The sequence below is a fragment of the Maniola jurtina genome, chromosome 10 (assembly GCF_905333055.1).
Source record: "Maniola jurtina chromosome 10, ilManJurt1.1, whole genome shotgun sequence".
Taxonomy (NCBI): Eukaryota; Metazoa; Arthropoda; class Insecta; order Lepidoptera; family Nymphalidae; genus Maniola; species Maniola jurtina.
The window spans coordinates 10,533,745-10,559,215 of record NC_060038.1 but is presented as its reverse complement, the minus strand read 5'-3'; the positions used below and the strand labels follow the sequence as shown (position 1 = coordinate 10,559,215).

General features: G+C 35.1%; 3 protein-coding genes and 1 long non-coding RNA gene across 6 annotated transcripts; 3 read left to right on the top strand and 1 right to left on the bottom strand.

The window, feature by feature from the left end:
• The first annotated feature begins 4,574 nt into the window (after positions 1–4,574).
• LOC123869097 (homeotic protein deformed-like) lies at positions 4,575–6,358 on the top strand. Its single transcript, XM_045911834.1, has 2 exons — positions 4,575–4,661; positions 5,312–6,358. Exons 1-2 carry the CDS (start codon positions 4,575–4,577, stop codon positions 6,356–6,358), a joined length of 1,134 nt encoding a protein of 377 aa, XP_045767790.1.
• Positions 6,359–11,221: 4,863 nt separating this feature from the next.
• On the top strand, positions 11,222–13,854 carry LOC123868706 (retinal homeobox protein Rax-like). Of its 3 annotated transcripts, none has more exons than XM_045911268.1 (3): positions 11,222–11,244; positions 11,520–11,638; positions 12,604–13,854. In XM_045911268.1, exons 2-3 carry the CDS (start codon positions 11,543–11,545, stop codon positions 13,663–13,665), a joined length of 1,158 nt encoding a protein of 385 aa, XP_045767224.1. In that variant the 5' UTR covers positions 11,222–11,244; positions 11,520–11,542; the 3' UTR covers positions 13,666–13,854. The 3 variants fall into 3 exon arrangements, with proteins under 3 accessions (XP_045767224.1, XP_045767223.1, XP_045767222.1); XM_045911267.1 differs by lacking the exon at positions 11,222–11,244 and adding an exon at positions 11,319–11,385; XM_045911266.1 differs by lacking the exon at positions 11,222–11,244 and having other exon boundaries at positions 11,324–11,638.
• Positions 13,855–13,936: 82 nt separating this feature from the next.
• LOC123869096 lies at positions 13,937–23,617 on the bottom strand. The gene is made up of 6 exons (XM_045911833.1): positions 22,967–23,617; positions 22,629–22,698; positions 21,077–21,982; positions 16,842–16,903; positions 15,544–15,616; positions 13,937–15,181 (listed from the first exon to the last, which is right to left on the bottom strand). The coding sequence occupies exons 1-6, from the start codon at positions 23,615–23,617 to the stop codon at positions 14,511–14,513; spliced, it is 2,433 nt and encodes an 810-aa protein (XP_045767789.1). The 3' UTR covers positions 13,937–14,510.
• Positions 17,087–18,014, top strand: LOC123868863. Its single transcript, XR_006796748.1, has 3 exons — positions 17,087–17,257; positions 17,631–17,700; positions 17,946–18,014. It is a non-coding gene; the product is annotated as an uncharacterized LOC123868863 (long non-coding RNA).
• Positions 23,618–25,471: the final 1,854 nt, after the last annotated feature.

The following is a 25,471-nucleotide window of genomic DNA, read 5'->3' as shown; positions in this document are numbered from 1 at the left end:
ATAATAGGAAAAGCTGACTGACGGACTGACTAACTGATCTATTAACGCACAGCTCAGACCACTTGACGGATTGGGCATTGGATCCGCACTTGACTAGCAAAGTAGACTAATTAGTACGGCTACACCCTTCTCATACTGAGAGAAGAATCGTACTCGGTAGTGAGCCGAATTCATAAAACTTTCATTTTATGAATTGGAATTTGTTGTAGACTCGCTAACATTTTTACTTATCTAAAAAAAGCAAAACAGCTTAACTGTCTTATGGTTACTATCTCAGTAAATATTGTGATGTAAACAAAGTGATTAAACATGTAAATAAAAACAAGTATCAGGTAAAGATCTGTACAGAATACAAAGAAGGGATTATCCCTTTAGGTACGATCATGGGTTACGATCTACGAATGATTGACAGCAACTGAAGAGTGCGCGAGTGGACCCTTTCTATGAACAAAGCTCCGCCTCCTTTGATATAAAACATATTTTTTTAAAGCCTTATATTATTGTAGCCTCTAGGCCTATTAATAGGCTTATCTTAACTCTTCTATCAACAATTAGTATATTAGACTAATTGTTGATCAAAGAGTAAACTAAAATCTGCTTTATTAAAAATACCTACTTGCTTGGAACTTTTGAGTACCTACCTACCTACTGCTATCATTCTAATCCAAGAAAATAAGATTGAGATTCGAATGTATGCTGCATAGTATTTAGAGTAGATATTATGTAACTTTAATATATTCCAAATTCAAGCGGCATTTCTTTCAAATTTTAGATAATATCTTATAGAGATAAGAGCTAAGACTGATGTAAATCAACACGATAATTCAGATTTACAATATTATGGTTAACAAATACATGGCATTGTTATCAAAATCTCTTTCAGATAATCGTAGACAAACATACATATTAGGTATGTACAGTAAGTACATGCCGGTCGAATATATTATAACCTCGTTTTTTAACTCGGTTTTTCGGATTGCAGATCTGCGCAAACAAAACTCCGCAATACCTACTGAGCTTTTGCTATATACCAGACTTCAATCGTCGATTTTGAATTGCAAATTGAATGCTTTAGTACTCAACTTACAATTTTATAAAAGTGAAAATGATAAAAATGTATAAGCTTGGGGTGTGGCAGCCCTATTCCACTATTCAACTCACGTTTATTCAATATAAGCAAACTCAAGCATAGGCCACAGTAAAAGTACTTTGCCGAAATATTTCACATTCGTCAACTGTTGCCTTAGCAATGATTCTGATGTAGGCATTTCTACTACATTTTTGTATTTTATACATATTTCACAGTTGTGTTAGTTACATACCTACTTATCTACCTACTTACCTAAGCCCAGTTTTCGGTAAATATTTACCCACTTGTACACCTACTTACTATATCAAATTATTAAGGTACCTATGTGCTATTTCTAGTAGGTACATAATACTTATAACAATTATACAGGTTTAAAATCTTTGATATATCACACTAATCACACTAATATTATAAAGGCGGAAGTTTGTGTGTATGTGTGTATGTGCGTGTGTGTGTGTATGTGTGTGTTTGTTACTCCTTCACGCAAAAACTACTAGGCCGATTTGGCTGAAATTTGGAATGGAGATAGATAATATCCTGGATTAGCACATAGGCTACTTTTTATCCCGGAAAATCAAAAACTTTCCACGGGATTTTGAAAAACCTAAATCCAAGCGGACGAAGTCGCGGGCATCAGCTAGTTGTTAATAAGTTTTTTATGCACTACGGTTATTGTGTAGGTATATCTAGAAATGAGGTGGCCTGGTGGAATGAGGTGGACCTCTTAACGCCATCTGTTATAAAATTCTTTAAGCATTCGTTCGTTACGTAAACGTAAACGGTTGAGAGTATAAATGTTCCTTGGGTTGGTGCGACCGTAGCAACAACACCCAGATGCTATAAAATTACCTATGTTACATTTATTTACAAATTGTAATATGGTAAACCTTTTTAATTATACTAGAGTAATAATATCACCTTATCCAAAGTTACTAAACAAAGGTTCAGTACTAAGAAGAGACGAACGGAACGAATATACTGCTGCGGAAAATCGTCTTTGTCAGAAACACGTAGCACGACGTAGCCACGTTTGGTTCCAACATTCGAAGGCTCTCCGTAAAATAGTATGAATACGAAGAACTAGATGGCGTTATAATTTGAATTACGTGTTAAAATTACGTTATTGTTTTTTTTTTAATTTATGCGATATTTTCTTTTTCTAACAATCTAATTGCGATACTAGAGTAGATGCAATGCAATTCTTAAAGTTTCTGTAAAAAATATAGCGTCGTTTAAGTTCTAAAACCACGTACCTACCTAGTCAAAATTAGCTACTATACAGGACTGCGAAAAAACTTACCACCAGCCCGGCTAACATAAGCAGTAGATACAAATTATATCCCCGATTATATCCACAGATTTCTATGACATCAGAGGATATAATCGGGGGATATAATTTTCATCTACTGCCGATGCTAGCCGGGCAGAGACTCCAGAGGTTTGTGGATTTCTTATGGATACTTACCGTGCAAGTGACGTTTTAGTTTTTGTCGGATGTTTTCTTGTTTCTGACTGGTCAAAACACCGCGTCTCTTGTATTCATAGCGGATGGCTTCAAAACTTTAAAACCGCCAAAATAAAGTAAAAAAGTAAAGAATGTAACATCATCATCATCATCATCATCATTATCCATCCATCGCTCGCTCGCCAGCCCACTACTGAGCACGGGTTTCCTCTCTGAAGTATAAGGGCTTAAGCCGTAGTCTGCAACGCTGGTCCATGAATGAGATATGCTTTAGAAATATTAAGTAGGCAAGTAAAACTAAACTTTTTAGGCACCTAGGTATAGTGCCCTGTTAAGGCCTTGTTATTCATACTTTGTTTACTTTGTCAAAATATTATCGAAAGATAAGCTTATTTATTTCTTTCGAAAAGCACACTAATTAATGTTGTTTACTAATACATGTCTACAATGTAGAAATTTTGCAAAATAGGCAGGTATTATCTGCCTATTTTTCAAAATACTAGGATAAATACTTTCTTTAAAATATTATGAAAGTAAAAACCAAGAATTTGATACGAATTCCTTCTTTAGTTAATCATATTAAGTATCTCTTATATTTTTATTATTTCACGTGAAAATCATAATAATTTATAAAGTTCATTTTTTAAGATAATATAACAGTAAAATATCTACGTCTATTGGTATTTAGTACAAAGGTACCTACTAATAGCAGGAACAATTAGAATGCTAACAAATTATTTATGATATTTAATTGATCGTTATATAATTTCTAATTAATATAATAGTATAAAGTTTACGAAGATCTACTAAGAGCTACAGTTACTGATGTAAGCTCTGACAGAAAACTGTAATTTATACCAATTGAAGCTTAGAAAATCGGGCTCAAGTTCAAACCTCAAAAGTTTTTAATCAGGTATGTGCTATACTTATGTTTTCATATGTATATATATTTCATATATTTTTTAGGGTTCCGTAGGTACGTCAAAAGGAAAATCCCTTTTAGGATCACTTGTTGTCTGTCTGTCCGTCTGTCTGTCCGACGTGCGTTTCAAGAAAACCTATAGGGTACTGCCCGCGCGTTACCTAGAATCATGAAAGGCAGGTAGGTAGGTCTTATACTCGTAGCACTAGTAAAGGAAAAATCCGAAAATTGTGAATTTGTGGTAACATCACAAAAAAAATTATATTGTGTTCATAAACAAACAATAACTAGTATTTTCAATTTTTAGTAAGGTAACCATACCAAGTGTCGTATCATATTATGGTACGGTACGGTACGGAAATATGGTACGGAACCCTCCATGCGCGAGTCTAACTCGCACTTGGCCGTTTTTTTGTAAGTAGATATATCTATGTATGTACTTACCAATCCGATAACAAGTCAGTTGGTGAGGTAAATGGGGATGCAGGCTAAGATAAGCTAGGTAGGTAGGCATATCGGCGGAGTTTGAACTCTTTGATTTTCCGGCATAAATTCTATAGGTTCCTGGGATGCGACCTATCTCTATACCAAAGAGGTGATAACGTGACTTCTTCGGTGTAGATTTAGGTTTTTTTTAAATCCCGTGGGAACTCTTACATTTTCCGGGACATAGTAGCCTATGTCCTACCCTGGGACGTAGCTACCTCTGACCTATTGTCAAAATCGGATAGGCATAACCACGAACTTTAGAAATTACTAAAAATATTCATAATTCTACCCATAAATTAATTTGCTTTCTAGAATAAAACTTACTTAGTACATTAAAGTTGTGAAATATAATATTGTCTCAATTAATAATTGTTCATTGTGAATCACTGATCAAAATACTTTTTCTATTAAAACAACGGCTAATTAGCCCATTAAGTCACCGTGCTTTACTTGATTTTGGATTAGGGATAATTGTTAATGATGGCGTATGGTGGGGATGTATAAAATGTGCTATTTTCATCCAAAGCAATTAAAAGCTGCCGAACTTTTGTAACTTACGCAGTATAGTAGTAAATATAAATTGCTAAGTTTCCATATCCGTAATCGAAATGTCTGTGTCGACGTCAACAACTAGTTACTCTAGTGAGAGCCAATGGGACCCTGTTGCCAGTAACGTGAACCCACAAAACGAACCGGTAATCAAATAATCCATACTTATACCTAATAGGTACCTATTTTATTAATGAGAAAGTGTGTCTATCTGTCTGTCTGTGTGTCTGTATGCTAGCTTTTAACGGCCCATCCGTTTTATCGATTGTGACAAAAGTACAGAGATAGCTCGCATCCCAGGGGATAGACATACTATGCTATTTTTTGTCCCGGAAAATCAAAAAGTTCCCACGGAAAAAAAATTAAAAAAAAATTAAAAAAAAATCGCGGGCATCATCTAGCAGGTAATAAATAAATAAATTATTTATTGTTCAAAAACATAGGCATTGGATAGGTATATTCTGCAATAATGTACTTGCATGTACCTAAGTATACTGAAACCAGACTGAAACTGACTGTCCAGCGTCCATATAATTTGTGTGTATATATTTGTTGGGTTTATGTATATAATTTTTTTTTGTATAAAGCTACCTGTTGAACGTAAATCTTCGGAAACCTTCCCGTAAGTCCCAACAAGAATGGTATAGTTTCATCGCTCGGATGAATGGTATAAGGATGCATAAGAGACAACAAACAAACTTACATTAATTTTCATGTATATAATAGCTAGGTATACTAAGATGAAACTCGAAATAATTTCATAATGTATCTAATTATTGTGTCAATTTTTTTCCAGAGATTTCTGGTAGGACAAGCACAATCGTATAGACTCAACCCCGTGAACTGCAATGGCGCTAGTGGAATCTTTACGGCACCAAAACGACCTAATGTCACCAATGTTAACTGCATCAACAGCCAAAATCTATACTGCAACCCTCCCAACTACATGAATCCAGGGGCACCCAATGGATTACTCAGCCAAGAAATCAGATTCCAGAGAACATACAACAGTCTTCATAATCCGGTCATGGCTCCTAATCCACGTATTGGACCCATCGTCACAAGTGTAAATACGTGGGGGATTACCCCCACAGTGAGTGGAGATAGAATGATCTCTCGACCAACTTGGAATGTAAGCAAACCTGCAAGTGGTGGCGTAAAGAAGCCGAAACGAATTCGCACAGCTTTTACTAGTCAACAGATGATGGAACTTGAAAATGAATACGCAAGAACACGGTATCTTGACCGCAGTCGCCGAATTGAACTCTCAGAAACACTCCACTTAAACGAGCGTACAATCAAGATTTGGTTTCAGAACCGACGAATGAAAGAGAAAAAGGATAGAGCGGAGAGTTTGGAAGACACTGAAGCTACAAGCACTACTGAGTCATCCGTAGATACCAATGTCAATGGGCCCGTTCAAATGGTTATGTATGAACCTTTTCCTCATAACAGTATGCCCAATATGGATCGTGGGGACTATGTCGAACATTTTCAGTCAGTAGTTGCTGCCCCCATGCCGATGCAAAATGTAGGAGCCTCTATAATTCCAGGCTGTCATGACGTTTACCCTGCATTTGTGCTGGAGAATACTTCGCAATTACCTCAACAATTACAGCAGAATAGCGGTCCATTACCAGTACATTGCCAGCAATTAAAAAACCAGTATCCAATTGATAGTAAAAATATACTTCATGATTTCAAGGAGGAAATCATTGAAAATACCTCAAACGTTTCAGAAAGCAGCACAAACGATACATCCAAACACGAAGAAGAACAAAATTGGGACTTGTCTTGGATTCGCAGTATACACATTGAAGAAGAACTTCAAGAACAAAATTAATTTTTATAAAAGTGTACATACTTTTAGATACTTATTTAAATATCTGATGTATTTTTTACAATATTTTACTAATATTATGGATAAACTATTTAATAAATAAAATTAATATTTAAAATATATTTTTATAGAAATGATAATATTTATATTATAATCATGATATAGAAATAATAAGAATTGAATTGGGAATAGAAATTCATCTTATAAAGTTAGGTAAAAGCCTTTTTTTTCTCTTTCTACACAACATTACCCAATAAAATAGGTATTTTTAGGTACATTGTTTTAATAATTGAGATTTTAAATGTTCAAATAAATTAATACATATTTTTATAGAATAAAAAATAAAATTACATTATTTTGATTTTATTGAATTAAAAACGGTAAGGAGAGGAAATCCGTATAAGCTAGCTAAGGAATTCATTTATTTTATCAGGGGGCACGGCAGTGCCCCCGCCAAGACGAGCCAAACGGCGGCCGGGACGCTACGTAGTACCTTTTTCTCGAAGTGTTTCGCCGTATTTTCGACCCGTCATAACTTCGGTCTGGATGGCGCTAGAAAGCTGAAATTTTCAGTATAAGGTGTCCTCAGCAAATGTACCAAATATACTAAGTATCAAATATCTAGCTTTTATGGTTACAGATTTATTGATACCTAAAATACGCCGTTTTCGTCCCTCACTGATGATCATCACTATTCATAGTCTGTAATTCTAGGGTACTTCCAGAAGTCCTAAAAGGCTGAAATTTGGTATGTAGACTAGAAATTGCATACAAACTACAGAAAAATTAAGAAATTGGCAATGCCCCCCTTCTACGCCTCTTATGAGAAAAGCAAATCTGTAAATTCTGTCGGTAGAATGCTGATATTTTCAGGATAAGATGTCCTTGGCAAATTGATTAAACGCATTGAGTATCAATTGTCTAGCTTTTATAGTTTCAGATTTATTGACAGTCAAAACTTCTAGTCTGTAATTCTAGGGTACTTCCCGAAGTCCTAGAAGGCTGAAATTTGGTATGTAGACTAGAAATTGCATACAAACTACAGGAAAATTAAGAAATTGGCAATGCCCCCCTTCTACGCCTCTTATGAGAAAAGCAAATCTGTAAATTCTATCGCTAGAATGCTGATATTTTCAGGATAAGATGTCCTTGGCAGATTTATTAAATGCATTGAGTATCAATTGTCTAGCTTTTATAGTTTCAGATTTATTGACAGTCAAAACTTCTAGTCTGTAATTCTAGGGTACTTCCCGAAGTCCTAGAAGGCTGAAATTTGGTATGTAGACTAGAGATTGCATACAAACTACAGGAAAATTAAGAAATTGGCAATGCCCCCCTTCTACGCCTCTTATGAGAAAAGCAAATCTGTAAATTCTATCGCTAGAATGCTGATATTTTCTGGATAAGATGTCCTTGGCAGATTTATTAAACGCATTGAGTATCAATTGTCTAGCTTTTATAGTTTCAGATTTATTGACAGTCAAAACTTCTAGTCTGTAATTCTAGGGTACTTCCCGAAGTCCTAGAAGGCTGAAATTTGGTATGTAGACTAGAGATTGCATACAAACTACAGGAAAATTAAGAAATTGGCAATGCCCCCCTTCTACGCCTCTTATGAGAAAAGCAAATCTGTAAATTCTATCGCTAGAATGCTGATATTTTCAGGATAAGATGTCCTTGGCAGACTTATTAAACGCATTAAGTATCAATTGTCTAGCTTTATAGTTTCAGATTTATTGACAGTCAAAACTTCTAGTCTGTAATTCTAGGGTACTTCCCGAAGTCCTAGAAGGCTGAAATTTGGTATATCTGCTTCAAAATTGAGTTGCAAGATTCCACCCGAACAAATATACTTACATACGAGTACATTGCAAGTTGAATAAAAGCTTTTAAAAAAAGAGGTAACGATAGAGAGTGGGCCATGAAAATGATGTACCTACAAGAAATAGATCCAAAAAAAATTTAGGGCACCTGCCAAAAAGAAATGAAATCCCACCAAAAACATTTCATGTAAAAAGTTAGCCAAGACTCACAAGTTCATAATGTTTCACTGTTAAAAAGTTATGAGATCTCTAGTAGAGCCAAGCCCCTAGCTGAGCTTAGATTTGTGCTGGCCATGGGACCTATCCCAAGTCCAAAGTAATATAGCTCTTAAATGTTCTTGACTATATCACATTTATAACAATAAATAACAAATCACTCTACTTACAAGCTCTGATTCTACAAACCCTATATCTTGGTAAAAAAAGTACGGCTTGGCCGTTTAATGTTCGTAAAACTATTACATGACATAACATATTAAACGTTAAAAGTTATTAAACGGCCAAGCCGTCTTTTTTTTACCAAGATGTAGGGTTTGTAGAATCAGAGCTTGTAAGTAGAGTGATTTGTTATTTATTGTTATAAATGTGATATAGTCAAGAACATTTAAGAGCTATATTACTTTGGACTTGGGATAGGTCCCATGGCCAGCACAAATCTAAGCTCAGCTAGGGGCTTGGCTCTACTAGAGATCTCATAACTTTTTAACAGTGAAACATTATGAACTTGTGAGTCTTGGCTAACTTTTTACATGAAATGTTTTTGGTGGGATTTTTCCTTCCTATAAAAGTTGGCTCTTGACTGCGATCTCACCTGATGAGCTAACCATTCAAAGAAATAGAAAGATTTTTATTCAAATAAACTACTAAGTATTACTAAACTATAAGCGCTTCCTAAATATCACTGAATTTACCACTGGTACCGAAAAGGCCCAGCAAGAAACTTAGCTGTTGCTCTTTTCAAATACATATTAATGAAGTCCTGAAGGAAAACGCAGCGTATTTAGCTCTATATTTAGACACACCTTTATGTCAATTCCCTACATAATTATTGACCCCATTTTACAAGATAAATAATAATTCATAACAATACACACTTACCTACCTATTTATCTATGTAGTCAACAGGACTGATAAGTTACCAATTAATTAAAAATATATATTATTAACCATACTTCAATACTATTATAATAAATGCGAAAGTGTCTCCGTCTGTCCGTCCGTCTGTCTGTTTGTTTGTCTGTCTGCTAGCTTTGCACGTCCCGATGAAGTCGCGGGCATCATCTAGTTAATTATAAATGTGAAAGTGTGTCTGTAAAACGCTAGCAGAAAGACAAACTTTCTGCTAGCTTTTCACAGACCGTTCATTTGATTGATTTTGACGAAACTTGGTACAGAGATAACTTGCATCCCGGCGAAGGCCGTAGGCTACTTTTTATCCCAGAAAATCAAAGAGTTCCCATGGGGCTTTATAAAAACTTAAATACACCTGGACATCTGGAAATAGGGGCATCATCTTGTTTATTATAAGAAATCATTATAACATTGAAGAAGATAAGAGTAATTATGATAGGCCCCCACAAGGAAATAGGTAAGTTAAATTTATCTTGTCTATGTTGTCTCGTCTGACAGACTTCTAAGAAAAGACGAAGATTTCAATTCTGTGCGTAATTTTCGAAATTGAAAGTAAGAGATTTAATTCAGCACATGCAAACTGATGGAGTTTTAGGCAATACTAAGTATTACTTGCTTTATTCTTCTTGATAGAGTAACAGATGGACTTAGTATTATAATCAACATTCCATTTAAATCACAGTTTTATGTTCTTCAATAAGTGAAAATCAAACAATTAGATCGGGACGTAATTAGGTAGATATGAATAACTAATATTCGTTCTGGTTTTAGCTGAAATCGATTTTATTAATAAATAATTAAGTATACCTTGTCCTACTTACATAGTTATACTATGACAGGGAATAGGCAAGATCTTAGGTAGTAAGCCCACTGTGCACGGTTTAGAGCTTTGACAGAGGCCAGAGCGATTGGTGAAGATGGTGCGGTGGTGTAATCTAAACGTGCCATCGCGCTGCCACGATCGAAGGATGCTCTGTTTGCCTCGGTCGAGACACTGCTATATTGTCTCATATATTAATGCCATAACCCACTAGCGCGATATGTCGCGAGTTACAGGTCGCGTGCGTTTTTTACGATCACGTCAACAGGTGCGACAGGAATTGGCGTGCACATTCAATGAAGGTCAAGAGATGCGCTACTGATAGATTAGGTTCGGCGTCACAAAAAACCAAAACTTAGATAGACACTGGGTACATCTATATTATTAGAACGTTCTACAAAATGAGATTTGAACACGATGAAAAACCGCCCCGATTCACGAAGAAAATTATCCCATTCAAATACAGCCGCGCGCGACGGCACGAGTGTGCCGCAGTAGGTGCAGCGCCCCGCACGATATTCTCTCCAGCCGCGACGCGCGGCAGTGACGCGCTACGCGGTACGCGCGTCGCGGCTGGAGAGAATATCGTGCGGGGCGCTGCCGCGACGCGCAGTTGCAGTTCAGTTCAAGTGCGTGGGCACCTTAATGGGGGTTGTACCAAGAAGTTACATCCACACTATCCATCCTAATATTATAAATGTGAAAGTGTGTCTGTCTGTCTGCTAGCTTTTCACGGCCCATTAGTTTACCTGATTTTGATAAAATTTGGTGCAAAGATAACTTGCATCCCTGGTGACATAGGCTACTTTTTATCACGGAAAATCACAGAATTTCCACGAGATTTTCAAACCTAACTCCAGTAGACCAGCCACGGGCATCATCTAGTAGAAAATAAAAACGCGCGCGCCGACCTGTACCTAGTAGACCGCATGCGGCGTGCCGCGCTAGTGGGTTATGGCACTAGTTTAGCAATGGCTCGTGAGGCTACCGTCCTTAGCCGAGGTCGAAGGCATCTCCTAATTATATATTTGACCATCTTGTCTCATGTCCACAAACTCATTAAATGATATTACCAATGTACCTAGCTAATGAGTTGAGAAATAAGATGTACTTAGGTATTTCTTCTGCTCCAAATGGAATAATTAGTACCCGAAGACCCCAAATGACATTCATGTCTCAGTATTTAATATGCAGTTGATAGTCAAATTAATAATTTCTTTAATAAATAATTAGTTAATGATAGGCAATATATTCGGGTAATTTGCCGACACTTAATTTATATGTTGAAATGATTTGTATAAATACCTTATAATTATATTTAAATGTTTAGTTTCTTTGTAATCTCTACTGGTTGTGTAGGGTGTTTTTAATCATAATTTTTGAACCGTAGTCGAGTGAATAATTTATTATACAATGATGAGGTATTTGTTACTCAAGCAATTGAAAAGCGGGAAGGATTCGGAGATTAGTCCTCAAGCTAGTCAAATTAAGGATACGCAAGATGTTATTGTAAGTAGAAGTATTATAATTAATACTAGTTGACTCCCCCGGCCTCGCACGGGGAGCCTATCTATTTCATAGACTTGAATGTGTTAAATTAGTAGGTACATTTATAAACCTTCCTAGTAAAATTTTCTGAATGATAATGAAATCGTATTGAATTACACTGAGAAGTTTAGATACCGATTTTTTGAAAACCAAAATCGAACCTATTACCAATAGATATAAAATTAAAATGTACATAGGTACCTATATGATAATATTATGTTGTGCATTATGGTAAGGTAAATTTTTTACCAAACTACTTCTATTACACTGATCGCGATTGATTTATTTAGGTATCATTTACTAGGTATGATTTATTTCATTATATAACTATTCATTTGATCATACGACTTTATAGGTCCGAAACTAATTTGATAGTGCAACCTTGGTTAAAAAGAAAAAATTAAGTATGAAAATCGGTTCAAAGATGAAGTTTGAGTTACATCGACAAACATTTTAATGCCGTATCTCAATCAATTGTTTTGTTGGGATACAAACTGTCCTATATGTTAACCTAGAGTATTAGCTATAAGTACCTAAGTAGGTATATCAAGTTGCATATGTCGAACGAACCCTACTTATCGTTTCTTTTGGGATAAAAACTATCCTGTATTTTAACCTAAAATACACCTATAAGTATAATATCAAGTTGCGTTCAATACAGTAGTTTCAACGTATAGTGTGCATAGGCATACAGACAGACAAAAAAACTATTTTGGACTCTAATGATTAAAAATAATACCTATTTAGGGTACAGAAATTATCCAGCTAACTGGATGATTTCTCCAAGTTACTTACCAAAATTAAACAGGCAAGCATACCTAGTTTTCAAAAACATCAAATATTGTTTATTCTCGTAAGTTTTTTGTAATTTCAAATAGAAAACTTGAACAGGTTAAAATAATTAGAAATTTCTTTTTATGTTCCAGGTAAAATCAAAATATTTCCATAACTGTGCAACAAAAAAATCTAGAAGATTTCGAAGTGCTTTCACTACTGAACAAGTAGATTATCTAGAGAGAGAATTCAGGAAATTTCCTTATATCGGAAGTGGAACCCGTAGAGAAGTTGCAATCAAACTAAACATTCCGGAGAGAGCCGTAAAGATTTGGTTTCAAAATCGTCGTATGAAAGAAAAGAAGGAAAGTCTCAACAAAGAATTTGATATAGAACACCTAAGTAAAGATGCAATTAAGTTTACTAACGAGCCATTAAATAACTGGCAATCAAGTCATGACCATCGCCCTTTCATCCATTCCTTTGAACAAGCTAAAAGAAGGGATATTGTCAACTTTTCGGATAAGCCGATTGCTCAGGCAAACACAGCTAATAAAGGAAAAGTATGTTCGTCTAATAAACCTCCATCCATTGATAATAAAGTCGTAAGAACGATCGATATTAGCAAATCAACATTTGCCGCTACCAAAAATTCTAGTAGTGTAGATGCAGTACCTATAACTAAAAAAGTTAAAGGTAAATCAATCGGAGCTCCAGAAGCAGTATCTAAACAGAAAAAAGCAAACATTGCTCCTTCTAGGAATCAGAATCAAGGTCCTGCAAGCAGTTTACCGTCAACTAAAAATCAAGTCAAGGTTAACATCGATCAAGACTCTCCCCAGGATTTATCATCAAAAACTTCAATAAACAAGTTGTATCCACAGCAACCACCTCATTATCCAGTGGATTCTATGTCTGGTTCAGGGTTTGTGCCACTTCATATGCAGAGCTCTTATCCATCTGCTGCTTTGCCACCTGGTAACGTATTTTGGAAGCCAGTTAATATGCTATCAGCAATACCTGTGCCACATTCATCAGCTGTATCAATCGGTATTCCTCAAAATGGCGCAGGAGTGCATTTAGTCAATAACCATCACATGAATAGTTGCAATTGTAACTGTCATGGGTCACTCGTACAATGTTTTAACCAAATCAATGCAAGACCACACCCACAATATATTGTAGCAATACCTTTTATCAATCCTCCTAAATAATTCTTGTTATTTATGGTTCAATAAGTAACTTACTCAATGATAAAATCAATAAGAACGTAAAAAGTAACTAATAAAGAAATACAAAATGTATTTATACATACCTGACAAATTTTGTCAAATGTATACTTAACAAAAATATCTGTAACCTAACTATATAATGTATTATTATGTAACCAATGTGAAAATTCATATTTGTAAAGACTTGTATTTTATAAATTATTTGTGTATATTTAATGTAAAAAACTACAACTCAAGTATTAAAAATGCTTGATTTAGTATTAATAAAGTCTTTATTAAAATACATGAATAGTTTATGTTAGTTTTTACAGAATTTTATTTTTAAAGTTATATTAGGCTTACTTACTTTGTAACTTATGAAATAAGACGATGTATCTATTAAACATAATTTATATTAATGATAATTTGGTTTATTTGTCCTCTTTATTCTTACTAAACCTTTAAATATTCAGTTCACATTTTCTTAGTCTTAATATGTAGTATTTATTATATTAGCATGTAAATAGGAAACATAGTGTTCAGGCATAATTTATTAACAGGAAATAAATCACTTTTATAGGAATAAATAGAATAGTAACATGACATATAGCTAGACAGATTTTTTTATAACTAAGTCAGGTGAAGATAGAATTTTATAAAATTAACATTATAGTAATAACATAAGTCTAAATATTACAGTTCATTGAGCATTTATTCCGAAGTACAATATCATTGACTTCACAAATAATAATCATTTATCGTGTCTATTAATATGTTTGTAAATAAGCTATTACTTATTATAAAATTAAATTAACTTAATATAAATATTTCATATAGTATAAATTTATTTAAAAATAACATAAATCTGACCAATTAGGGATCTCAGAGTTAATAGTGCTTTGTTGGTCCTGAACGCACTGGTTATTATCCATATTTGCGTACATATTGTATTCAGGAACAGCTGAACAGGGGTAATATTGAGAGGTATTAACAGTTGCATCGTTGTTAAAATAGCCATTAGTATATTGTGATGGCATATTATAACTCGCATAATCGAAATGAAAATGATTATTCTGGTAGCCAACTCCGTAGGCTTGATGATAAGCTTTGCAATTTTCCTGATAAGGATAGTAGTAAGACTGTGGTTCTGTATTGTTATGGGCGTTATGGCTATGAATTGTCTGCTCGATATAACTGCAGTTTGATTGGACGTACTGGTCTTCACTCCTATACTGTGCCGAGTTCACTGATGGAGATGTAACTGGTTCAGAGGCGACGTATTCACTCGACGAATCGTTACTTGATTCTGAGCATTCTTTCTTCTCTTTCATTCTCCTATTTTGGAACCAAACCTTGACGCATTTTTCACCGATCTTCAAAGTATCCGCGAGCTCCTTGCGACGTTCAGCATCCACGTATTTTGTGCGGGCAAATGTTTTTTCTAACATCCTCAGCTGATCTGTTGTAAAAGCAGTTCTATTACGCTTGGTTTTCTTCTTTATAGTTTTCTTTACTGTGTCTGAAATGCATAAAGAGATAATTAAATTAAATATATAATAAAATATAAAAATATGATGTGCGTATGCATGGTTAATGCTACAGATAAAGGAATAAGGGTTAATGCATAATGCATACATCGGCGAAGAGAATCGACGGTCAAATCAATCCGAATCAAATTCGAATCAAATGGAATATACCTAGGAGTTCGGACCCACAAGGGTATGTGTTGGTTTTTGATATATATTAATAAGTAAGGTATCTTTTAATAACTTTTCAAGAATTGAACCGCACCTTCTCCTATTTTGAGGCTTGTCAAGCTTGCAGTACATTTGTTATCTAAGTATTCTGTGCTAATAAGAAGAATATTCAACTGTGAATTACCTTTATTAAACGTCTTATGTTGATTCGATTCCGGCCAACTGTGTATGAACGGTCGGTTTTTCCAGCAATTAATCTGTGATAAAACGAAATAAAATAAGCACAATGAATTTTAAGGTTTGATGTAGAGTAGGTAAATCCCTACTCCATACTAATATTATAAATGCGAAAGTGTGTCTGCCTGTCTGTCTGTTTGTCTATCTGTCTGCTAGCTTTTCAGGGCCCAACCATTTAACCGATTTTGATGAAATTTGGTACCGAATTAGCTTACATCCCGGGGACGTATAGGCTATCTACATAGGCTATCCCGGAAAATCATAGAGTTCCCACGGGCTTCTTAAAGGCCCATCAATTTAGCAGATTTTTATGAAATTCGGTACAGAGCTAACTTTCATACCGGTAATTGACATAGGTTACTTTTTATCTCGGAAAATCAAAGAGTTTCCACAGGATTTAAAAAAAACCTTAATCCACGCAGACGAAGTCGCGGGTTTCATCTAGTAGTAAATACAATGTGCACGCGCCATGGCGTGCTGCAGTCGTTCTATTGTCAATGCATTTGTCCTCGAACGTGACCTCGTACCTACATAACATGAATTATTTGAACGATATCCTAGTAATAGGTACCATTTTTGTTCTTTTAACTATGGCCCATGAGAGCACAGGTACGCCATACATCATCATCATCATAATCAACCCATCGCCGGCACACCAAAGAGTACGAGTCTGCTCTCAGTCTCACCAAAGAGTACGAGTCTGTTCTCAGAGTGAGAAGGGTTTTGAGTATTTAGTCTAACACGCTGGCCAAGTGCGACTTGGCAGACTTCACACACCTTTGAGATCATTATGGAGAAATATCAAGCATGCACGTTTCCTCACAATGTTTTCCTTCACCATTAAAGCAAATAAATTACTTAAAACGAACATAACTCCGAAAAATTTAAGGTCCGAGCCCGAACCCTTGAGCCCCGACTAGGAGGCGGACGTCCTAACCACTAAGAGCTTATGCTATCATAGCTTCATACGGCCGTATATCATACCTAAAACTTTTTAAATGTCCCACATTCGTAGATCACCAAGTTCCTACTATGGTTATGATATTATGAAAGTAACTTTAACAACATTGTAATAAGACTGTAACATTATTCTACGAAGTTTATGGAATAGAAAGCTTGAAATCTGAAGCAATGAAGATAGGTAGTACTAAGTACGACGTAAGTGTAGGTAGCAATTTGATTAGTTTTAACCTGCAAGTACAAATACTACTATTAAATTGTGTAGAAAAGTATAATATTCCATACCTCATCCTTTAGGTCACTCAAAGGCGTAACCGCCATTAACACGTTTTGGAACATTTCAAAGATAGATTAATTAAACGATAAAACATAAAATCACGAGGCAAAGTTGCTTCCAACGGATTTCAAGGTTTGACATATAATTATTGACGACTGCAAAATATTTGTTTGAGACACCAGACATATTTTATGAATCTACCCGCTCCGTAGCGCATGGAACTAGGAATCATTTTATTACCGGTAGCGTATGTTTTGTTACAATACTGTCATTGTAAAATATACCCTATTGCTCAAATGTTAGAAGCGTCTAACTAGTAAATCAATCAAACTAAATATGGTTCTCGCAATTTTTTGTGTACCTAATGAATTCAACCGATTCGGAAAGCGATAAACTGTAAGGAAGAAAAAGGGAAGTAAAACGGGTAAGCTCTTTTTAAAATAATTAAGGCGGGCTGTGCTACATATAAAAATATAATTATTATTATGATAACTATCTTAATTTCTTATTTTCCTTATTAAGAAGGTTATATTTACCTATTATCAATTCAGACCTCTAATTACAATGTAAACAAATTAATTATAAATATGCGAACCCTTCCAAATTACTAATTAAGGATTAAAAACAGCCAATGGAAATTAGTTTTGCACCTGGAGAGGGAATGGTCTTAATTACCTAAATACTTTCATATATAAGGGTTAATTTATCCATAATTATAATCACTTGCCTTTAACATCTATTAGAACTTAGTTCAAAATACAACGCAATTTTTGTAGTAAAATGTTACATTTTAATAGATTGCCAGTGAAATTGGATAACAGCCCTAACGCAAGTTCGGTTGAGTACGAGAAACATCGAGAGTTCATTGTAAGTATATGAATCAAATTCATCAATCATAAATGCACAACTGTGTTTGTCTGTGTGTTAGCAACCTTTTCGATTTTGACAAAACACACAAAGGTCTGAATATAGGCTACTTTTTATCCCGAATAATTAAAGAGTTGTCACTTTATCTATATGCCTGAAATCGTTTTTGGAACGCTGTTTTTCTTAAAATTACATTGCTGTAAGATATGCAAATGCTATAATATTTTTTATTTTGTTTATTTCAGATCCGAGAGAGTTTTTCTCCAAACAAGACCATAATATTTGCTGACACAAACTACCAATATATTAATCAGGTGCGTATTGAACAATGTACCTTACCTACTTACCTACCTAATCTTTCACCTGTAGCGTGATTGTTTTAACAGCTTCTTACTCGAATTCTTTAATTCTCTAAACAACCTTCCAAGCTAAGAATCAGAATTGGCTATATAATCACACGGGATTTTATTTTCATCGTTAATCCATACTAATATTATAAATGCGAAAGTGTGTCTGTCTGTCTGTCTGTCTGCTACGTTTTAACGGCCCAACTGCTATACCGATTTTAATGTTTGGTACAGACTTGGGATACATCCCGGGGAAGGACATAGGCTACTTTTTATCCCAGAAAATCAAAGGATGGAAGGAGGACAAAAAACCGAAATCCACGCGGGCGAAGCCGCGGGCATCCTCTAGTTTAATATAGAACAAGCTGTCAATTGGTCGATTTCAATGATCTTGCACTACAATTGGAAACATTTCAAGATGGTTAATACTGTGTAGGTAAAACAAATATTGCTAAGCCTACGCGTGTGGGTTAGCCAGTTTTAATTTTTTTTTATAAAAATATTAAGTAATTGGTTTTTTAGCGAATCTGGTATATATCTGTAAAACATCGTTTTCATTTTCAGAATGACAATATACAAGACTGGATTAAAGGTTGTCAAGTATTGGGATTTATACCAGATCAGCAGACATCGGTGAGTGAAATGTTTTATTTCTTTGTTTGTATTCATGTCTCTTCACTAAATTTGAGCTAAATATTTTTCAAACGAAGTTCTGCCTATTTTAAAGTCTATTTTTAGTGATGGTGCTAATTTTTAACCCCCGACCCAAATAGAGGGGTGTTATAAGTGTGACGTGTGTTTCTGTGTATCTGTCTGTGACATCGTAGCTCCTATAACATACAATTCATGACTAATTCTATGGTCCTTCTGTGAATTCGGGAGGCCGGAGGTTCGATTTCAGACACGCATCTCTAACTTTTCGGTACCTCAAAAGGAAAAACGGAACCCTTATAGGATCATTTTGTTGTCTGTCTGTCTGTCTGTCCGTCCGTCCGTCCGTCCGTCGTGTCTGTCAAGAAACCTATAGGGTACTTCCCGTTGACCTAGAATCATGAATTTGGAAGGTAGGTAGGTCTTATAGCACAACTACAGAAATAAATATGCAAACCGCGAATTTGTGGTTACATCATTAAAAAAAAATTAAAATGTGTTTCAATTTTCAAAGTAAGATAACTATACCAAATGGGGTATCATATGAAAGGTACCTGTACTTTCTAAAACAGATTTTTTTTTTTTTTTGTATAATAGTTTTTGAGTTATCGTGCAAAATGTTGGAAAAAATTCCCGAGTACGGAACCCTCAGTACTCGAGTCTGACTCGCGCTTGGCCGTTTTTTTTAGAAATTAAATATCACTTGCTTGAGTATCACTTGGTGAAGGAGTTTTCCTTCGTAAAAAATCGAGGATCGTGAGGAAACCGGCATGCCTGAGAGTTTTCCATAATGTTCTCAAAGGGATGTGAAGTCTGTCAATCCATACATGGCCATCGTGGTAGACTATTACCAAACCCTTTTTATTCTGAGAGGAGACCCGTGCTCAGTAGTGAGCCGGCAATGGGTAGATCATGATGACGGTTGTATCATGATAAAAAGTAATTCTTAAAAAATTTAGGGGAAAATTGTCCTTTTAATCATTTTAAATTTTGTGAATTTCAGGTTAATTTCCCGAGTCAAAGTTGCTATAACTGCTCCTTGAATTATCAAAATCACCGAAGAAACGCGAGCAGTCCTTCTAAATGTTATTCAAGTAAGCATTTTTACTAGCTTTTTGCCCATGACATCGTTCGCGTAGAATTTGTGTTTTTGATCAAGGGAAATGTAAAAAACAGACAGGCATTCTATTGCATTTCTATTCAAATACTTTCAAGTTTTAGTTCGTAGGTGGAAAGGATGGATAAGCTATGGATACGGATAAATAATATTAAAAGTAATGATTCCAAAGTTTCTTTGAAAATGTTCTTTTGCCAAACAATTAATTAATGTAGTGTTTGTTCTCAAAGTGAAAAAGTAAAAACATACAAAATATAACATAAGAAATACATATATACAAAATAATAGTATATTAAAACTATATCTAAAATGTACTTGTAAAACTAAAAATTATCAATTATTTTATTTTATTATTTTATAGGTAAGCCAGCACAAAGCACATTGAAGGTTAATTTGAAACGAAAGCGAAAACGAACAATTTTTACGACAGAACAAATAGTTTTTCTTGAAGGAGTGTTCCAGAGAAAACCTTATATTACTCGAGAAGAAAGAGTAGCGATGATGAACAGAGTGCAATTGAGTGAGAAAGCTATTAAAATTTGGTTTCAAAACCGTCGGCGCATGACTGATAAGAAATGTCTAGAATATGCATCCGATTCATCATCATCTATCGATACTACAGACTCATTTTCAGAGAGGCTGACGTTTATTGAAACACAAATAAAAGAAAACACAGATGAAAATGGCTATGTAACATTAAATGACCATGTAATGAGTGAATTAGCTAGTGTTATACATGATTATCTATCTAAAGATGTTAGCTTTAGTGCCTCGGAATCCCTTTCAAATTCAACAGTAACTGAAGATCTTGTAATGTATGAGCCTATATCACCAGCCTCTGATATGATATAATTCAAATCTCATGAAAATAGATTCAAACATCATTTCTTAGGCTAAAACATTTGCTTTTAGTTAGTTATTAAGTAGTGAGATTTAACAAATAATTTTTCCCAGTTATGTAATCGCCTTGGTACATTTTTATATTTAAAATTCCTATTTAGTGATTAAGATATTATAAGGTAAAAATATTGTCTAATATTTATTTACATATTCAGATGTAAGCAGTAAAGAGCTTAATAGATAATGAATAAAGTACTTAATCTAAATGACATAGATCTTTAATATTAAAAACTATTTACATTAACCTTAATAATAAACCACAATTTTACAATTTATAGGAAAGTTTTCTCTTAATACTAATTATTCATTTTCAAGCTCAGCAAAAATTATAATTACAAAGATATATATGAAGAGTATTTACTTGTAGAAGTAGATGCTTGTTGACTTGACGGTTCGGATGATCCTAAATAAGAAAAATAGGGATCTGGAGGCAATGTAAGTCCGGTTCTTGTATGTAAAGCGCTATCATCATATGTGGGAGTAGCTAACGTAGGCATAGTGGTAGTGAATCCATATGCTTCAGTTGTTGGCGTATGCATTACTACTCCGTTCGAAAGTGTGCTGTAATAAGTAGATCCAGTCGAATACCGTGTCACATCTTCGCATAGTTTTAAGTTGGGACCATTTGGAACGTAGCTGTCGGATTGTAGAGTTGACATTGTATGTGAACTCGGTTGCAGTGATTCATCGTTGTTGTATCGATAAACCTCGGGCATTGGTGAGTAAGCGCTTCTACTTGGTCCTGTAGAGTAGTAAGACGAATATGATAGATTGGGCGTATATGCTGGCAATTCGATTGTGCTCTGTGGTCCTTTAATAACCGACTTCAGTGGATTCACTGATGAGTACTCCGGTGGTCGTGAAAGTGCATCATTCGAAGTTACATAAATTTTATGATGACTCGCGTGGCTTTCTGAAAGTAAACGCCTGTGACGGTCATGGCCGCCGCAGCTTCTTCCATGACTCATTTTGTGATCTTGAGTTGGTGACATTTCCTTGGAACTTGATGGACTGTTATCATCAACTGAGGAACTTGGTTTATTGTGTTTATTGTCCTTTTTGTATTTCATACGCCTGTTCTGGAACCATATTTTGATTTGACGTTCTGACAGCTGTAAGTAGTTCGCTAACTCGATACGTCTTGGACGGCAAAGGTAGCGGTTTTGATGAAATTCATTTTCTAATTCCACTAATTGTGAACTTGTATAGGCAGTTCGTGCACGTTTAGTGAAGCCTTTTGGATAAGATGACGAATCGGTAGACATATCTGAAAAATGTAATAAAATCACTTCAGTATTTTAATATTTAAATTATCATTGCTTGTGATTTAAATATTTTTGAACCTATTAATATGATAGCTGCCAAGATAGCATCACTTGATCTTCTATCACAATGTAAAAACTAGACCATGCCCGCAATTTTCTCTGTATGGATTTAAGTTGTGTAACGCATGGCCCGTGAAAAGGTAACAGATCGCCAGACACATTATTTTAATTATAATGTACTAGGTGATGCTCTCTACTTCGTCCGCGCGTTTTTAACTTATTGATTTTCCCCAGTAAAAACCTATGTACCGATGTAACTCTCCAGGTATTTACCTATATCCATGCAAAAAATCACGTCAATTAATCCGATTGGTCCGTTGCAACGTGACTGAAGGACAAACTAACAAACCGACAAACAAACTCACTTTTGAATTGTTAATATTTTTTTTAAAGAATATTAGCCATGCTAATCATGACTAATTTCCCCTTCAATTAAGCGTAAAGCTTGTGCCAGGAGTGTGTACGAATATGGGTAGTGATAGGATTGATTTGAGAATAATGACTAATTAAAGTAGGAAAACTGTGAAAGTTATCTGCTAACTTTACATAAAAAGTGTCAAAAAAATATTTAACTGTTTCAGGTATTACCGTTTGATAAAGACGATGTGTTGATTGTTTGATTGCCCACAATAGAGGATTTGCTACACCATGTTGTACTCTGAAACACCAGAAGTAACCATTAAGTAATTTAAGTAAAACACAATATTAAAAAAATGCAACCAACTTAGGCTATGCTTAACAGTGTAATAAATCAAATTCAGCCTATTTCTTAATTGCTATTATCTATGACAAAATTAAATTGTCATTATGAATCCGGTTGTTCTGCGGTAAATCACATCGATGTGGCTAACATTCTTGTCTTAATTAGTATTAAGGCCTGTATGTTTACAAGAATAAGGTTCAAAATTAGTTTAACTTTAATTTACCTGACTGGGAAAACTTGATTCGCTGACATCGTTTATTTCTTCTTCAGGATTTTTGACGACATCGTTGCCCAAATCACTTCTTTGGCATCGAACAGGTTTTGTTTCTGGGTAGTTTCTGTCGTAAATATTTTGATTTCGAATTTCTGAATCGTTTGAGGGAAAAAAATCATCGCTCTTCGTAATATGGTGATCTGATAGCACCTCTTCAGTGCCTGATCCGTAGTTGTTATGAGGACTGTTGCTTATGTTATCATAATGTGGTATATGATATTCATATCTAGGTTCTAACAGATTATCTTGGTTAGTCGTAGCATTATAGGATTGCTGTAGTCCAAGAATGTCATGTATACTGAAACCGGTCGAATCTCTGGAGTTGTAATCTTGCACAAATGCCACTTGATTTGATAGCGAGGAAAGAACTTCTGCTTTGCAATCGGGGAATGGATTCTCTGGAGGATTATAATTGGCTCCCTCAGAAAGTATGTCTTCTACTCCGTGGGATGTGAGTGAATTTATTTTGTATACATTTTTCTGAGGAAACTCATAATTTTGTGGCTGAGCAGCTTCGTTTGAGAACTCGGACGATACAGAATCTGTGGAATCTTCATTCGATTGCAGGCTGGGTGGTGGTGACGGAGAAGTTGTAGACATATTATAGATACACACTCTATGCCACACCTCTTCTCGTAAACGTCTCGGAGTAGGTACCTATGTCGTCACAGATGCACAATCACTAAGCACTAAGGCGACCGAACCGTTAAAGATTTGTTTACTAAATGCTTTTTTGTTCACCTGAGTATCGTTAATTTGGTAATGACTTTGTTCGTTTGTGTGCTACATTTCGACGTGACTGATTTCTTTGTGTGCTAACGATAAGACGGACATACCGGGTTTCTGATAGTAAACCAACACAAGATAATAGGTTAAAATATATTTCGGTAGCTTGTCTGTGCTCCTTACTAAAACTACTTACTTAAGATGCTCTCTAACGATAATTTGAAATATCTTGGAACTAATTCTTCTTATAGCTATGCATAGCTTTACATAAAATGAACCTATTACGATAAACCAACAATTGAATAAAATTTGAGTGGCTCTTTCAATATCCATGCCATGCATAATATATCTACTTACATATATACATTTATACAGGGCCTTATTAGGTCATACAGAAGCACATTAGAGTTTGCAACCATTAAAAGCGGCGAATTGGAGGCCCGACAATCACCAAATGAGGCACCCGTTTCCTTTTGTTGATTTTTCCATGGATTTGACCTTCATCTGTGAACGGATAGAGGGGTTCGTAAAGAAAATTATGAAACAACGAAGGTGTTATTAGCGCAAGAGAAGCGAGCGCGAATTTTTTTACCAATTTGCTCGGAAACGATTCAATAATATCTTTAGTTTCTTTAAGGGATCTCCAACACCAGATTGACTCTCACATAACTTCATTTAGAATAACAATAATATTAGGTACTACTACTAGATACTTCTCGAGTACTATTAGATAATTCTCAATATTTGGAGGTCCCTTATAGATTGATTGATTTATTGGATAAGACACAAACCCACTGGGTTGCTGCATTCCGGGGGGCCCCATCAGGCAAGAGGCCCTAGGCTCGTAACTTATACATGATATTAAAGACGAAACTGCCCACTTACTTCATTTATTGAAACTCGGTAGGTAAGTATACCTAATATTATAAATGCGGTAAGTATGTCTGTCTGTTATCTGCTGGATTCGCGCCCTGTACGGTTGCGGATTTTCCCTACAGTGCCTAATTAGATTATTGTAACAAATAATTTCTCTATAATGCCACGTGACGGGTGACGACGTAACCACAACTTGCGTAAGTTGCATGTGGATCACCTGCCTACATACCTATCTACCTATCACCTACGCTGATACTAAGCTCGTTAAGATAATAATAAAACCTGATTCCGTTTTAGACAGTCAATTATTATATTTATGTAGGTATAATTGGTACCTACCTATTCGTAACGATTCTGTCATAGGTAGGTAGGTACTTACATCTATTCGACGGGAATCGAACCCGGGACCTTCCACAGAGCTTATCACTGCGTCATCAGGGAAGTCGTCAAAAAGGGTGTTATGAAAACTTCTATATTTTTTGGCGATATCTCAAAAAATGGTTTTTACAGATGCTTTTTGGAAAAGGATGGCAAAGCATAATAATTATTTTTATATAAATAAATTATAAATATAATAATAAATATAATATTATAAATCGAATTTCCAGCAAAATTAGGCGTTGGATTCCAACAGAAGAAAAATTGCATAAGTAAATTATAATTAATACGGAACTCCGGGTACCTGTCCGATATACGTACTTGACTATTTTTAGCATCAGGGCACCGACATCGTCAGCTGTTCGAATCATCTTTTGTTGAGTTTGATAAATGACTTTGGCCCGTGTGATTTCGTACCTTACGCGGCTTATTTTTATGGCGTCCTGCTTTGATCTGTAATAAAATGAGATTATT

What these genes read in the sequence shown, in the direction of transcription:
- LOC123868706 (XM_045911268.1), top strand. Translation starts at nt 11,543, where the DNA reads ATGATGAGGTATTTGTTACTCAAGCAATTGAAAAGCGGGAAGGATTCG. An exon ending in AGGATACGCAAGATGTTATT is followed by an intron (nt 11,639 to 12,603) that starts GTAAGTAGAAGT and finishes TTTATGTTCCAG; the next exon opens with GTAAAATCAAAATATTTCCA.
- LOC123869097 (XM_045911834.1), top strand. Translation starts at nt 4,575, where the DNA reads ATGTCTGTGTCGACGTCAACAACTAGTTACTCTAGTGAGAGCCAATGG. An exon ending in TGAACCCACAAAACGAACCG is followed by an intron (nt 4,662 to 5,311) that starts GTAATCAAATAA and finishes ATTTTTTTCCAG; the next exon opens with AGATTTCTGGTAGGACAAGC.
- LOC123869096 (XM_045911833.1), bottom strand. Translation starts at nt 23,617, where the DNA reads ATGTCTACAACTTCTCCGTCACCACCACCCAGCCTGCAATCGAATGAA. An exon ending in TGAGTGACCTAAAGGATGAG is followed by an intron (nt 15,617 to 16,841) that starts GTATGGAATATT and finishes GTTTTATCACAG; the next exon opens with ATTAATTGCTGGAAAAACCG. An exon ending in ACATAAGACGTTTAATAAAG is followed by an intron (nt 15,182 to 15,543) that starts GTAATTCACAGT and finishes TATGCATTTCAG; the next exon opens with ACACAGTAAAGAAAACTATA.